General features: G+C 38.2%; 1 protein-coding gene across 1 annotated transcript; it reads left to right on the top strand.

The window, feature by feature from the left end:
- The first annotated feature begins 3,142 nt into the window (after positions 1–3,142).
- gpr176 (G protein-coupled receptor 176) lies at positions 3,143–16,276 on the top strand. The gene is made up of 3 exons (XM_015054161.1): positions 3,143–4,213; positions 9,564–9,816; positions 13,270–16,276. The coding sequence occupies exons 1-3, from the start codon at positions 3,970–3,972 to the stop codon at positions 14,492–14,494; spliced, it is 1,722 nt and encodes a 573-aa protein (XP_014909647.1). The 5' UTR covers positions 3,143–3,969; the 3' UTR covers positions 14,495–16,276.
- The last annotated feature ends 1,391 nt before the right edge of the window (positions 16,277–17,667 follow it).

Here is a 17,667-nt window from a genome sequence, read left to right as displayed (position 1 = left end):
GGACAGGTCCCAGTCGATCCTCTCTTCAGCTGAAAACCTGCAAGATCTGGTGGATTACAGCGTGAACAAGACCTCTGTGACCTCCGGCTTGCAGCTCCAGGAGATCTCTCTGTTGTCCATCATCGTCCAGAAGAAATTAAAACGCATGACGAAATTCCACGAGAAATTGTTTCGGAGCAAAAATTAATCGGTTTTGACGTTTAAATTGTTGAACGTGAATTAAATTCACTCGACTTATTGAATTATTAAAGAATTCGTACAGTTAAAATAAGCAAAACAATATAAAGGTGGAAATTTTTAATTTAGGACACAGAGGCCATGAAGTGTTTGTACAATAAAGTACAAATATGTTTGTAAAGAGCTGCCTTAGATTACCTCTTCAGTCCAGTATGACGTAATAAATAGATTTTTCCTACTTATGAAAGAGATTTTCAGTCTTGGTACATTTTTTGTCCTCCACTTTTCATCTTATTTTTAACCTTTAAACAGAAGTTGGGCGGAAAAGCAGCCAAAATCATAAGATAATCCACAAAACAAAAAACGTACCGAAAAGTTGTAGATCTATTTACGCAAAACATAACAGAAAGGCTTGTGTGCAGCACTGTGTGTTGTTTGTTGTTATGCAAACTGTTTTGCATTACAGAAGTCTGTCCTCTCCTACTTCTGGTATTTCCATCAAACCCAAGAGGAATGTTACAAGCTCCTGTTAAAGCCTGAAGGCAACAACTGCAGTGTGAAAGGGGATCCTTTTAAAAGGTTAAGCATTTTCCTAAAGAACAGAACAGTCCGTCTTCAGATGTAATGTTAATGCATTCATTTGAAGGTACCATGGCATGGTTTAGTTTGATCACAAATAAATGTATGATTGTAAAAACGCACCATGGAGATGGAGTTTGGATTCCTGTACTGCACAGAATTTCACAAAACCCAAAGCTTTTAAAAAGGCTTACCACAGATTTCGACATAGATTGTGAAGTGTTTGGGTTGGAAGGGATTCTTACATTAACTGGTATGAATTTGTAAATGAGTAAACACCTTAAATAATGTTATTTGATAGTACAGGAGCCACTGTGCACAGTTTGAACCCACTGCACTATTTAGGAGCTGAAAAACGTCTCTTTTTCCCACTGTTGAGATGAGATTTTTCGTTTCTCTTTCCCTCTGGTGTCGACTTAAACTTGTAGGTGCATTTAAAAAAAAATCACAATCTCATAAAGTTTGATATTTTTTGTCTGAAATTAAGTCATGAGATTCTTCTTATAGAGTGAAATATTTGTATATTACTTGTAAGATTTGAGTATTACAGATCATGAAAACCAAAAATTTCAGTGTTTTGGAAAATTAGAGAACAAAACGGTCCTGGGTTCGAATCCCAGGCTGGGGTTTTTCTGCAAAGAGTTTGCATGGATTCTTCCCAGGTACTCCAACTTTCTCACATGGTCCAAAAAAAACTTCTGTTAGATTTATTTTTCTCTTTGCGATGCACTGGTGACCAGTCCAGGCTGCCCTGCCTCTCACTTAATGGCCGCTGGAAAGAATCATGGTGTCACTGACTGTCTTCTGGACATGTGTCAAGTCAGCAGCCTTCCCCATAATTTTGAAGCCTAATGACTCAGACTGAGAGACCATTTAGAGGCTCAGGAAACCTGCATGTGTTTTGAGTTAATTAACTGACTGGGGTGTTTCCACGAGCTTCCAATTTAAACTATTTCACAGAGTTCAGATTTTCCAAGAGACTCAATTTGGAATTATCCAGAAGTTTAGATTTTTGAAATGAGTGACATAAAACATTAAATTTTTCACAACTTTTTTGGGGGGAACAGGTGTTCTGTTGTAAACATTTTTGACCCCAACCACATCTTCCTTTAACAGATTTACTTGAAATGATCTCTGAAGATCTTTGATTTTGAAGGTGAAATTCAATATGTTTTACTGTGGCTCACTTTTCTCGATATCTATGCACTTCCCTTGCCTTTTGTGTGCCTTTAAACGTTTAAAAATCTTGTTCATAAAATATACCAATAAAAAACACCCAGAAAAACAAACAAGAAAGAATACAAAAACAAGCCCGTTAAAATAGCTGCATATAGAGCTCTGGAAAAATAAGAGAGCACTTAAAACGATCCGTTTCTCTATCCACATGGCGCAGGCACTCATTACATTTTTATTGACATGGCCCTTCAGTCAAAACATCCTTAAAATTAATTACTATTATTGAACATCATTTGGGTCCCTCCAGGATTTTGTGATTCTTTCTGTGATTTTTATTTTTTTTTTTTGCAATAAAAATCTAAGTGTTTGTGGAGCTAATTTGGAAATATTTGCAATATTTGCAATTATTTATGACAGTAAATGTGACTTTTTATTCCTCGCTATGTAGATCATGGACTATAATCTGATACCAATTAAAGCTGAGGTAGCTGTTTAGTACAAGTAAGAAAGTTTTTGACTAATTTTGAGAAAAATCTGCAATAAACTCCCAATTATGTATTGGTGTACCCTGGTTATATTTCTCTTTTATTATAATTACACAAAAATTTATTTTTGTCGGTTATTCGTATTGTTTCTTACCTGACTGAAATACCTCTTAAAACTGTCCTTGTTTTGACCATGTTACTTTAAGATGGGAAGCCCCTCCTTTTCATCTCTTTTTCTGTGATATTGTCGTTAAATTGTTTGCGCCCTTAGCTCCTCCTCTTTTGTCATTTGTTTATTTTTCATCTAATTACATCCAGTTTATTTATAGCTCTATTAAGTTAATTTTTGTCATCACCATTGCAATATATGAATCAATTCTGTATTTTAGTGAACCTACAATCGCAAAAAAGCAGGAATTAACTCTGTTTTTGTCATGTACTTTTGTTTTGTGTACTTGCAGCGGGCAGCCTGTAACACGGTTGTTTTCGTGAATAAATCGAGAAGCCATCCATTTTAAAGACAAACCGTGTCTTAATCATTCAATAAAACCAGCACAACAGAAAGGATTCGATTACATCCGCGCAAAAAAGTTTGATTTTGCGTGAATTTCCACAATAATTCTCAAGAAACCGGAGGGACTGATTGATATAATTTGGCAGTAAACAGCTAAAAAAAATGCATTGATGTGATTAATAACTTAATATTTAAGCAGACTTATGGCGGGCCGGATTTGGCCCACGGGGCTTGAGTTTGACACAGGTGTTCTACGTCATGGAGGTAAACAATCAACCATCTTATCGGTTCTGTGGCTCATCCAGGGCATGAACCGCCACTAAAGATGAGGTTGATGATCTTACAGAAAAGTCTGGCTTGCTGCTTTAAATAAAACCCCGGTGGATTAATCTTGTGGGATGTGTTTAACAGTCCAATCATCATCATAATTTAACTGGAATGCAGTTTGGTCATGCTGCGTGCCATTCATAAGATTCTGTGGAGTTTCTCGGTGCAACAACAGAAGGAGGGGCTCTCCTCTCCTCTCCTCTCCATTCTTTCATCTCACGCTGGGAGATTCCGGATTCGGTCGCAGTCTCTCCTCACCATCCAGTCTGTAAAGAAAACAGCAGCTACCAGCCTGCAGCCACGATGTTTTTGCCGAGAAGAGGAGAGGGGTTTGTGTTTTTGGCGGCGCACGCTGCGTGGACATTTCGCAGCCCGGTGTTGTTGTAGGTGCTCTGGATGTCAGGGAGCACCATCCAGCCGTCCACAACGTGCATGGCTTTCATTGACCTGTATTTTCTGCTATGCATCCCTAATGGGGAAATGTGGGTCGGAAGCTGCAGCTGAGGTTCACCTTGCGCTGTGATTACTGTTTATTTTTTTTTCTTCTTCCACGTTTTATTTACACATCTGCACGTATTTTCCTAGCTCTCCGTTCTGCATTTCTGATTTTTTTTTTCACCGTAATTTCCGTGGACATGCTTTTGTAGTTCCCGTGGCCAGCATCTTCCAACCTTACTTAGAAATAATCACTAGGATCTCTGCGTGGTCGAGATGGTCGAGATGGATGGCTGGAGCCGGGCAGCTACGGTGGGGGACGGTGTGGTGAATTTCACAGCAGCCCACCTCTGGCTGGATCTCCTGAACGCATCGGGCCGGTGGGACAGCAGCAGCAGCAGCAGTCCGCCTGCAGACGGAACCGGGCTGCAGGAGCAGCAGGAGCGCCTGGTCCGAGAGCAAGCCTACCGGGACTTCACCACCACCGTCCAGGTTCTCATCCTGATCGGGTCGCTGCTCGGTACGTCCACTTATTGCATATTCAATCATCCACAAAGTGAACATTTTTCTCAAATGTTGTCATTTTAACGCCTCTTTCTTAAGCTTCTTTCTATGACATTACCCTGAGTCTCAACTGTTCAAACCATCTTGCCTCCATCACATCCTGGCTTTGACATACACACTGTTAAAGCAGCCAGAAGCATAAACGTTCTGGCCAAAAAATGAAATCTGCAAATGAATGTGTCATTTGTCACGGATGTGGTCGTGACATCGTGTTTCTCTGGAGCTGAAAACACACTTGCACCAGATTGCTTGTGTGTCACTAGGGAAGGTATGAGATTCGTCAGAGGCTGGATGTTTTTGGAGAGGCCACAAAGTTCCCATTTGAACCATGAACGCTGGTTCCATTGACTTAAACATTTTTTTTTTTTTTTTGCAAAACAGAATGAAATGACATGGCTTTGGCTCAAAACCACATCAAGGTCAAAGACAAATTAATAGCTCTTGAGTTGCAAACACACCAATAAGTCAAACATGCTTTTAATTGAAAAGAAGAGAAAGATTTTCCTTGACATGACAGAGGAAATGTTTTGCACAACCATGTTGTAATAATGTGGGAGCTACATGAATGAAAATGATTTATTTCCACCATAAACTTGTGCAGACAAGGTCGTCTTCAGTAAGAGACACATGCATATTGAGCATCAGATATGGCAACAGTATGTTTGACAGACCATTAAGGAGCTGAAGGAAACAGGAAGGCTTTGTAGCGATGCATGGATTAATAATCCAGGACTGGGAATACTCCATCAGGTCCAAAATGGGAATATTTCTCATGCATTTCCAGTTTCCACTAAGTGAAGTTAATGGCTTCCCCAACTCTTGCATATTTTAAATGTTTTTTGTGTGTATTACTAGCCATGCATATTTTTTTAAATATAATCTTCTCTGCAGCTTTCTCACATTTTCCTCATGAATATGGATCTCGTTTTGAGAGCTGCCGGCATCTAAATGACGAATCTAATATTTTCTGTGTAAATCTCTTTCAGTTTGGGCCTTTTATTACTGCTTTTCAAGTACATTCTCCAGACAAATGCATGTTATTTTAATGCAACAGTATTACAGAGGTGGAGAAAACATTTTGTGCTTTAAATTCAGTCCCACTGAATTATGGTAATAGCCTTCGTTTATTAGAAGTAGTCCTGTTGCTCACCTTTAAATTGTGCTATCCTTCTCACCAGTTGCAGATATTACATCCCACGATTTTTATTTAAATTATTCCAGCTCATGTGATGACACAGCTCAGTCAAAGTTTGCAGACGTTTAACTGGTGCTTTGCAAAATGGGGGCATGTTCCGCTCTGTCGGGATTTCCCCTCGTTTCTGATCCTCTTAATGGAGAGCAGAGTGTCTGCTTTGGGAATCTCAGGGTGTCTGAGGTTGTACTGTCCTCTCGCTGCTATGACCTTCAGGACGCATTGAAGAAATTTGCAGTCGGCGGAGCAGCCAGGATAAGGGAATCCGAGGTTTTATTTTCTAGCGCTCATTTTGACTTCTTGTTTTTGATGCATAGTTTGAAGCAATGTGGTTCAAAGGCAAATCTCCTGATTTACTGACTCACCTGCATTCCAGCCCTCACCTGCAGTTGTAAAGATACGAACAACAACTGAAAGAATGAGCTTCCGAATACGAGCGGCTAAAATCAGCTTTTCCCGTTCTCCATCAGGTGGCTTTAAATGGACCAGATTCACTTGGACACCTGTGGAAAATCATCTGAACTCAGGTGTTGATCAAGAACACGTGAACTCTTCCTTTCCTGAAAATATTGCAAATAATCAGCTGGACTTATAGTGCTTATATTAATGATTTACAGACAAATATGTCACCTTAAGTCTTAAATCTTTAGCTTGTTGTCTCATTTTTTTGCATATATTTCTGAACTTGCAGACATCATAAGCAGATTCACCTTAATATGTAATTCATATAATGATTGAGTTGAATCTTTTTTAGTTGCTTCTTCTTTTAGGTATTTAGGCGATCCTCTATGAGGAAACACTAAATGCAGAATTAAAAATCAACCAATTTACAAAAAATTTTTATTTCCTTCTTATTTTTATTGTTTCGATTAGAAGATAACCAGTTCCTGCTTTTTCAGGCAAAGGGCTTGAGGTGATTGGTGCACAGTAGTTAAGGATCAATATTGTTTGCAGGAGGAAAGCTCTTGTGTGCTTTAAAGTCTGACAATAACATAGAATAATGTTTATTGTGGCTCACTGCTCCACATAGGGTCTCATTCATAAATGGAAAACAAAATGAAAGCAATAAACAGCCGGGAAAATAGGAGCAGTTACGGCTTGAAATGCTCTCAGCATCACACTGAAAATGAAGCTTCATTTTCAGTGTCTGCCTTTAATATTAGAGCAATAAATTCAGCAATGGCTATTCTTTAATCACAATAAAAATTGTTTATGGTAATCTGATTGTTTACAATAAGTTCTGTTTTCCTAAGACTGGTTAAAATCTCAAGATTTGGGGGAAGGTGCAACATATTACTGAAATATTAGTGGAAAAAGTAAGAATGACCAAATGACACAACCAAACTATGGATAGATGGTCTAGTTCAATCATATTTATGTAACAGAACAGTCCAATTTTTACAATTCAGTAAAAAGTAGTCATCCAAACAATTATTCAAGTCAGAAATTAGAATAAAAATGTATTTAATAAAGCAGGTCATCTGACTTTATTTGTCCAAAAATGATGCAAAAATATAAAGTTATGTACAAGTTGTTGTATTTTAAAGAATAAAATGAAACAATTAGTGAAATTAATCTAACCATTTTATTTGTAATCCGATGTTCTAGTTGTGTCACTTTTTTAAAAAAAGTTAAAAGTAAATTTATAGCATCATTGCAAAATAATGCTATAAGCATCACAACCAAAAAGCCAAGAAATGTTATAACAGTTTCTAACATTACTTGATTAATTATCATTGATTTTATTCACTTTTAATCAAGTTTCAAGTGCTTTGATTGTTATCCTATGAGATTTTTGTGAATGAAAAGTGCATTACAAATTAAATTAATCATCATTATTATTATTATAACAGTGCCAAATACTTTCAGTGATTAATTTATGCTTCTCAACAAAATTTAAAACAATAAATAACAAATTGTGTATGTTCCTTTGGTGCATTTTTCTGGTGAAGTGTAGCCAGAACAGCACAAAAAGCAACAGCTTCATTCAGAACTAAGAGAAAAAATTAGGTGTTTTAGCCATCTGCTTGCTCATCATTCACAAACATTTCTGCCGCGGGAAATAAAGTAATTAAACACCACTCGGATGCAATAATAATAAAAAAGGAGCTGTTAAATGCGTTGATAATGAGTCACACATTTGGTCTTAATAGCTTGTGCTGCTACCTTTAGACACATAGAGGCGTCTCACTGAGAGCATCTTATTAACTCTGAACCCAGAGAAAACACAAACTGTCCTCTCTGCTGATGTTGCAGCAGCTCTGGTTGGACTGGCATTTGACGGGTTGAAAGAACAGTCAGTTTTAGTGTTTGGTCTTTATCTCTATTGGTTGTTGTCACGGTGTTTGCCAAGTGGAAGGTGAGTATTGCAAGGCAGAGATAAAAAAAAAAAAAGAAAAGCAGGATGAAGGTTAAATTGCTGTCTGTCTGCATCAAGACGTCATTTTGTGAGCGAGTCGCTGTTGCATCGGTGTTCAGGGAGAAATGATGTGAGCAACCTGCAGCTGTTTGGTGCATGTGGGATGTTCTTGTTAACGCATCAGAACAACATGTTGCTGATCCCACACAGCACTTTGCTGTCCAAAGATATGACTTCATGTATATCAGCTGGTTGATGCCAGATTATGACGTATAACATGGTTAAAATTAACAGATTAACAATGTTAAATAATGTCTCAATATAAAGGCACATTTTATTGCCGTACCAAAATATAAAACAAAAAGAAATGAACAGTTAATGCTTTATGTAAGGGTCGTTTTGATTTATTCATTAAGAAATTATGAAAGCTACAATTTTTTATTTTTTTGCTTTTCTAACGATTTCTATTGCTGGATTTCAAATGACGTAGCACCAACGTCATGCAATGCAAATGAGGTCAGGAAGTAAACGTGTACTTCTGTTGATCCAGCTTCAAAATGCCTAAAGTCTGTGTCTCAGCCTTTCTAATAGAGAGATAGACGTTATTTTCGTTCTCCGAAGCTAGTTGGTCACAAGGGAGTTCATTCAAAAAAAAAAAAAAAACTTACCAAAAAAAGATGAGAAAAGTGTGTCAACAATCTGCGGCTAAAAACAGGAGGTGCAGAAACTAACAATGCCAGAGTTTCCGCTTTCGAACAGGTGACGATCTCATAGTTTAAATTGTATTTTCAGGTATTTTATTGGACAGTTACTGAGAAAGGCAAGCAGTCACAGTGAGCTGTGACATGTTTCTCCGCTGTCTCTGGCCACGAACCATGTTTTAATACCGAATGGTTGACCTACATTGTAGAAATGCAGAACGACTCAACATTAACATACAACTCCCGCATGAATTTGGGTTTGCAGAAGAACATAAAATAAAAACTGTAAGTTTTTATTTACAGTTTTATTTTTATTTTATTTTTTTTTATTTTATTTTTTTTATTTATTATTTATTTATTATTTATTTTTTTAATTTTTTTTATTTTTTATTTTTATTTTATGATTTTTTATTGTTATGTTGTGTTTTGATGTACAGCACTTTGTATCAGCTGTGGTTGTTTTAAAGTGCTTTATAAATAAAGTTGGTATGGTATGGTATGGTATGGTATGGTAGAAATAAGTTATTTACAAGTAGGTCCAAGCACATAGAAATAACATGGGTTAGCTTGTTGTTGTTGTTAGCAGTAGCATTGTTATCATAGACTAATTACTTAAAATAGCACAACTCGCTACTCACCTGAGCAGAAACTAGTCGACAGCAATTTAATGCTTATTTTCATCCTTAATTGTTTACCCAACCCGAAACTAAATAATTTTATTCTTCCAGACTTTTTAAAGCTTTCTTCTGGTTCACTATATAATATGAGGTCTGCAGCCTCGACTCCGGGCAAATCCTCAAGATATTCTAAATATACGTATACTTTCTTTGAGATACTTCAAAAAATATGTATGAGCGCGAAATTCAGACCCCATTTGAATTTCACGCGTCATCCGGGCAACAAAGTCTAAGAACCAGTTGTAAACAGACCTTTACAATCTGCCAAACCGCGATATATTCACATTAACTTCGTTTAAAACCGATTCAGCTTAATAAATCACTTCAGGCAAACAGGAAGTCTGATCTTACTCTCTACCCCTTTCTCCTTTCCGCAGGTAATGCGACCGTGCTGTGGTGCACCTGCTGCACGAGTGTCTTTAAATCGGTTACCAAACGATTCATCAAGAACCTGGCGTGCTCCGGTATCTGCGCCGGACTCGTGTGCGTCCCCTTCGACGTGGCGCTGGGGTCCAGTCCCCGCTGCTGCCTGTGGCTTCACACTCTGCTGCTCTGCAAGGTCGTCAAATTCCTGCATAAACTGTTCTGCTCCGTCACTGTGCTCAGCTTCAGCGCCATCGCACTCGACAGGTACACACAATTATTCGTTTGTTTTAGTCTTTGCATTTTAAAAGCAGGAAGGCATTATAAAATGTTGTGAATGTAAGAAATGCCCTTGTACAAATCTTAATTTGATGCAGAGTGAATACGAAATGCATTTTTTTCCCCCAGATGATTATTTCATGTATTAAAAGAAAGAAAAATAGGCGAAATCTGTATGGGGGCAAATGTGTCTTTACAGCACTTCTACTTACAGTAAATTGTGTTTGTTCTTGAAAAATTTTTTCCAGCCATAGCAACCGAAATGTCAACACGTAGTTGAAAAATGATGAAGAGCACCCCCTGCTCACTTCACCAAATGTAATTTGAGCTCTTCACTTTGTCCACACATGATGCTAACATTCCCAAAATGAATGTTTTTTTTTTGTACCATTGAAAAGGGTGAGCTACATATTATAATATAGCCACAAATAAGAGCTAAAAAAATGTTTCAGGTTGTCAGAATAGTCCTTTAGCCTCTCTCTGCGCCCTGGGATTGATTCTGCACGTGTCCCAGCCTCCCTGCAGCTTTAAGTGCTGCAGCCAAAGATAGCAGCTGCTACCCACATAAAGTCACACACACTCTTTAAAATTTAACTGTGTTCTAACTCACCTGGAAAATGGAATCGCATTTGTCCTTTTTGTTGTCAGAATTGGTTAATCGAGCATCCACTTTGTTCAGCTAAATAAATAATGAAGCAGCAAACAATTGGTCAGACAAGAAGAGGAACAGGCGAAAAGCAAAGAAAAAGAAGTATTTGCTGGATACAAATTGATTCATGAAAGCCCATCTGTGTCATGTTTCCACTTAAGGGTTGCCCTGAAATTAAAATAAAATTAAATACACATCTAAAATTTTGATAAGTCTGCATAAAAGTAGCCAAAATATATTTTTTATTTGCACATTGAGCTGGACTGTAAAAACACTTACTCCTTTAACATATGGAAAATTATGTGGAAGGACAAAATTTAGGTTATAATGCACCTGTTTTTATTTTTAGTATTCACAAAAACATGTATTTTGTTTGTTTCTGTGGAAATATGCGAAAATGTGCTGCTGAGTTTTGTGGGAACACTTTGAGTATCGCTTCTGGTGTCGACTGCAATTTTAGATCAATGATGTGCCACAAATCTGTGTTAAGCAGATAAGCATGCTGTGAGCACATTACCTGCAGGCATAAACAAAACGTCCTGTATCCCAGGATCAAAAATTAAGTAGAAACAGACAAAAGGGAGAGACAAGGAGCTTCATTAGCAGCAAAAACTGTTCTGTGCTCTTTTCTGCTGTGGTTAACAGCTTTTTAAAGCCTTATTATAATAAATTAACAAATGACAATCATTCTCAGCTCACTCATTTATAGTAATAAAGGAAAGAGTTAAGCAGCAACCGTGGGAAACTTTGCTAAGATGTTTACCTTACATTAGCATGCACCTATGAAAAAAATAATCTGTTAAAACAAATTTGCACACAGTTTGTCTAAAAAAAATTCTTGCAGTATTCTGGCTATAGTTTTCCTCCTTGCTTTTTTTTTAAATCAGAAATTTATTATGCTGTCTTCGTCCCACTACGTTGCCCCCTGCTGGCAACCTTAGGCAAGTGTTTTGCATTCTTGTACATAAATGATTTTTTTAATCTTTTCTGTGAAAACCAATGAAATAACTGTATAACAAGTTATTGAATTTAACTTGAGATGTTGAAATGTGAATGCAATAAAAATAATTAAATGTCAATTTTAAATGTGTTAAATGTCTTTAAATCATTAAAATGCAAACGTAGCTAATAAGTAATAAGTGTATTAAATTATTTGATGGAAATAAGGACTGTCATGATTTTCAGAAATACACAAAGCACTAAAAATAGGTGCATAGTGGTGAGATAAAGCCTTTTAATAATCACAACAATAAATGTAGCACATTACAGGCATGCTATTCTATTTTTATGTAAATGTGTCAAACCATTCAAGAGTTACTAATTTTCCTAACCTATCGCTGAAAGTGTGTGACAGAGAAACAAGAAAAAGCCATTTCACACTAACTGCTGAGGAACCAAATAAATCTTTTTCTTTATTCAGAAAAAAACAGGTTATAAAGAATCCCTGCTTTATTTCTCTGTTGAACTGAGTTAGCATTGGCTTACTTTCTGTATTGTGGTTGCAGTCAGCTGCTACATTGTTGCACCATCGTCTCAACCTGGATTTTACTGCTTTAAATATTGTGTTGGGTCCACAGCAACTGCAGTCAGAAAAATATCAAAACACTTAATTATTTATTCTTTCGAAGGGTAATCAAGGCTGCAGATATACAGACAAGTTGAGACTGCTGCACAGTTCCTGTCTCATTTACACATCGGTGCAGAAAAATTCACCTCTTAGCCATTTTTAAAAATATTTGCAGCAAATATAATGGATTCATTTATGTTGGAGCTGTTCTGTCTTCCCTGTAAAACCACTTGAAGCTCGTACATCAGTAGGAGATTGTGTGAATTTCTGATTTGCTCGCCTAACTTCACATCAACAGGATACATGTTGTTTCTGAACCCTTCTGTTATTGATGTGGATATATTTTTTTAATAGATTCACTCTTTAAAATTCCACTCTGCTTATCTGTATTTCCACATAAATCCTCTTAAGTGAGATTTTCGTAAGCCGTTTTAGGCGTGACTGCAGTCAGACGACACTCGGCTCAATGAAAAGGCCTTTTCTTCCACAGTAGAAAACGGCTTAAACTACATCAAAACCCTCAAACTACCTTCAGTTTTTTTTAAACTGGCTACACCTTTGGGACATGAAGAGACAAATCACAGTTTCTCTTAGATCAGAGGTGTCAAACTCAAGGCCCGGGGGCCAAATCTGGCCCAACGGAGCTTATACTTTGGGATTGCAGACCACATAAATACTACCTTCAATATAACAGTTGTGTGCTTAAACATTATTTTATCAATCAAATCATAGCAGTTTTATTTGCATACTACCATGGACAATCAGTTTTTTTGTGGAAATTCATGCAAAATCAACGCTAATAATACATAATTGTGACTTTATTGCACATTTTCGGCTAAAATGGTCAAACCCATTTGAGACTACCAACTCCCATCTGCAGGTGGCAGTATATCTTTCTTCTCCTACATTTCTGGCTCAGCGTTTTCAAGATTTAGTCCATGATCAACATGGTCAGTGCAAATATTTCAAAATTTGTTTTTAAAAATTTCTAAATTACCATGATTTGTGATTTTGATTACCAAAAAAAAAACAAACATGAAATTTTAGTTTGAAAAGATGTTTGATATTTAATTTTAGGAAGTACTTATTGAATGCAGAGATACTATTTATTAATAATTTTTACAGTTTCATCAATCCATTCTTGCATAACTGACCCTTGAGGACGTTTATCATCAAAATGAAAATGGAGTTTGATACCACTGACTCTTTGTCGTTGTGTTTGCAGGTACTACTCAGTTCTGTACCCGCTAGAGAGGAAAATCTCCGATTCCAGATCTCGAGACTTGGTCATCTACATCTGGGTCCATGCGATCGTGGCCAGCCTCCCCGTGTTTGCCGTGACCAACGTTACCGACGTCTACGTCACCTCATCCTGCTCCGATGACCACGCCCGCTCCCTGGGTCACATGGTCTTCGTGTTGATCTACAACGTCACCACGGTGATCTTCCCCTTGGCCCTGGTCTTCCTGTTCATGCTCCTGATCCGCAGAGCGCTCAGTGCCAGCCAGAAGAAGAAGGTGATCATCGCAGCGTTGCGGACCCCGCAGAACAGCATCTCCATCCCGTACGTGTCGCAGAGAGAGGCGGAGCTTCACGCCACCCTGCTGGCCGCCGTACTGGCTTTCTCAGCCTGCAGCGCCCCCTACGGAGCCTTGGTGGTTTACCGTACTGTTTTTGCAGACACTAAAGAGTTACCCGTCTCACTTTATCTCACAGCCCTTTGGCTCCCCAAGGTTTCCCTTCTTACCAACCCAGTCCTGCTCCTGACGGTTAACCGCTCGGCCCGTCACAGCTGCATGGATCTGCTGTTCAGGATTCACAGGCGTTACAGCCGCCGAAACGCGGTCACCACCGACAGATTGGCGTCTATTGCGGGCGAGGGGCCAGTTGGGGAGCCTGTGGGCCTTGATACAGCTGGCCGCTCTGGGAGCCAGCTTTTGGAGATGTTTAACATCGGCCAACAGCAAATCTTTAGACCTTCTGAAGAGGAGGAAGAGGAGGAGGATGCGGAGAATGAGATTCCTTCTCAAGCATCAGGAGGCAACTCGGAGCGCAAGGAAAACCAGAAGGATGGGTCAAGGCTGGGAAGCTTGAAGGGTGAAGTGAACACACCAAAGGACCCTGTTGCAGGGCTGGTCATCACTAAAGAAGCCCCTGCTTCAGCTAAAGCGGCTCGGGCCTCTCCCGTTCACGCATGCGCATACACCTCCTCGTCTCAGGTGGCGCCCGCTACGCCCACAGAAGCGGAGGACTCTCCGCAGTTCGGTTTCGGACCTTTCGAGCTGCCACCTCAGTGGCTTCCTGAGACGAGGAACAGCAAGAAGAGGCTGCTCCCTCCGCTGGGCAACACGCCAGAGGAGCTGATCCAGACCAAACTGCCCAGGCAGCGGCCCGAGCGGCGGATCAGCAGGAACAACAAGGTCAGCACGATTCCCGTTGTGGATCCCTGAACTGAGTCTGCACCGCTGGATACAACTCGCTAACAACGATGGCTTCATATGGTCGGCTTGAACTCTAGTTTTTGACAAGATTTTTCCTTTCTTTACTCAAACTCAGACTTTTAAGTTTACTAAACCAGAGGCACTGTGGAGGAAAAACGGTTTGATATGACTTATTTGTAATGTTTTAGCCAAGTTGACACTTTTACCACAGCTTTGACTGATCCTGTTTTATAATTATTGAACATAATAAAATGTTTGAGAAGACGGATGCCTTTGCAGAAATACTCATAGCACTTGAGCTTTTTCATCTTACAATCATAAACTTGACTTTATTTTACTTTTTTAATGTATCTGATGGACCAACACTAAGTAAGTACTTAATTGTTGAGTGGAATAAAATGATGCATGATTTTCTGTAATCTTAGGCCATCCTACTATGCAAAATTCACATTTTGCACATTTTTGTTCTTTGATTTGAGTTTTTATTGCTTCTGGATTTTGGCAATAACATTTTTTGGTGTCTGGAAAGTGAGCCATTTCAAAAACATCCTGAAAGTAGCGTCACAAATCAACAGGCATTGCCCCGTTACTTAGCAACTCTAGTGAAGCCTAGCAACCCAAGTGGATCTCCAACAGTTTTGGTCAGCAGTGCTCTGTGCAATGGCTGCTGGAAAAGACAAGTGTTTTGTTCTTGACTTACCATCCATCAACCACTGGCTGCATTATTGCTGGTTGTGCAGGAGGCTTTACTTATGCTTTTCAAAGATGTACGGTTGTATAATTGTGCATCTGTTTGCAGCCATTTTCACATATGAGTGTAAACATTCAGGCTCAAATCTCAATATCTAAGAATGATTTTGTACCAAAAAATGTAATGAACATTTCTTCTTTCCCATAAACTTATTCTGATATAATCAAGGAAGTACAATAGGTCACCTTTAAAGAAAAAACTTGCATCTGAAAGACTGTTGATGAAACATCATGTCTCTAACAGGTTTGCACATTCCTCTTTGCAAGATAATTCATGCTCTCAGATGCTGTAGGTGAACAGCAGTTTTCAAGTTTTGCCACAAATTTCAAGTTGGATTTGGGCTATGACTTTGACTACGCCATTCTAGAGCATTAAGCTTCTCCCTGCTGGAAGGCAGAGCTGTATTATGTGGAAAGTTGTGCTTTGGTATGTTTATTGTGCCATACTGCTTCCATTCTTGGATGACGGAGTGGAACATCTGAGATGTTCAAAGACCCCTGATGGGATTTCATTTAAAGCCATTCATCATTTTCTTGTGTCATGAGTTACTTTGTGTTGGTCTTTCACATAAAAAAACAATGAAGTCCTTTGAAGATTGTGGTTGTAACAGGAAAAAATGTGCAAAAGTTCAATGGGTGTGAGCAAGTTTGCAAGCCACTGCATAGGCTGTCTGTGATTAAAAACAAGAAATCCAGTCATAATGAGGGATATGCTAAAGATTTAGCATACATTTCCACTAGCTATTCCAATAAAGACTTGTAGAAAACTCTCCTGGTTTGAAAGATTGATGAGATCGTTTTCTATTTCTGAACACATCTCAAACCTTTTGTAACAATTTGTCTTTTCAGTTTTCGCTGAAATATTTGAAATCTGCATTCTGATTTCTACTCTTTGTTTTCTGCAGGTTCCTAATTGGAAATGTTCCTGTCTCTACTAATATTTTACACATTATTATTGTTCATTCTTTCACTGTATGTGAGTTTCATATGCTGAAATGTGCAGATGTTGATTATGCAAATACAGGTTTTAAATGACTCAAACCGCTTCTGTTCTTATTTTAGATCGTCCGCATTGGGTAAAAATTAGGATTTATAGAAACAAGAATGATTTAAATGTCCTGAATCTGTTCTGCTGACTTCTTTTAGGTTTGCAACAATCCTCATCTAAAAAAAAAAGCAAGCAAGCGGAGACACATGAGCATCAAAAGCTCCAACTGACTCTTCTAGCTCTGTCTTCTTCGTGATCCATAATTCAATAGTAGCTGCTTCATCCTTAACCTTTATCTGAGGCAAACAGCTGGGCTGCACCTCAAATATTTGCAGATTGGTATCCTCTGTTGAGGATACCCACAATGCTTTGCTATGTCCACAAAGAACTTGAATGTCTTCAGCAATATCAGGAAAAATATCTCACGCCTTGCTTATGTTTGCCATATGTTTTAAGCACAAAACATGAAATTCTGATATTTATTTGGCACTTTCAGCATTGTAATAATATCCATAATGCAGGTTGTTGGTTTATGGTCACATAAAAACCAGAGTGTCATTGATTTCTTCCAGAATTTTATTCTGGGTTTGACCTAAAATTTGCCACCTCATTTCACAGATGGCTTATTCAAACATGACAGCCTTTTAGTTGTGCAGTCATAAAATGCTAAAAGAACACAAATATGTTTTTGGTTTTTAATGGCAAAAAGAAAATGAATGCATTTATTCCAGATTTTATTGGAAGGATATATTTCAAAACCTTATGATAATCAGAATTTTACAAATTGACCTGCATTACATACATGAGTTGTAGGATTTTTATTTATAGTTGTAGCACTAAACAATTCTTGTCAGAAGTGAACATAAAAATGAAGAGCCCACTGCACTGAACTCTATTGAAAATCTCCTGGATATTCCTCCAAATCTTGATTTCTGAACTCTTCATGAATTAAAACATTAGTATTGTTGTTTCTAAATGAATATCAACTTGTTTTCTTTGCATTATTTGAGGTCTGAAAGCTCTGCATCTTTTTTTAGTTCATATTAAGCTTCAAAAAGATGAAATAGGAACAATGTACAAAAACCAGCATAGATTAAAGACAAATGTTTGAATATGAATTTAAACTGAAAATGTTTGAGAAAATCATCTTAAAAATCCAAATCTATGGGGAAATTTTCCCCTTTTTTGTCATTTTCTGTCAGGCATCCACGCACTCACTGACTGTGAAGGCAAAAAGGCTTTCTGTCTTTGAATGTGGGAGGATTGTTGAAAAGCACGGCAAGACCTCTTGCAACATGCCCTTTTGAGTTTGAATGCAGCAAACCAATTATTTTAATTTTCCTAAAAGATCCTGACGGTATAGTCTAGGTCAGGGGTGTCAAACTCAATTTCACCGAGGGCCACTTCAGCATATTGGCCCCCCTCAACGGGCCACATTGACGGT

Source organism: Poecilia latipinna, unplaced genomic scaffold, assembly GCF_001443285.1.
Source record: "Poecilia latipinna isolate Pla-1442-1.1 unplaced genomic scaffold, P_latipinna-1.0 Scaffold55, whole genome shotgun sequence".
Classification (NCBI taxonomy): domain Eukaryota; kingdom Metazoa; phylum Chordata; class Actinopteri; order Cyprinodontiformes; family Poeciliidae; genus Poecilia; species Poecilia latipinna.
This window is presented reverse-complemented; position numbering and strand designations above follow the sequence as displayed.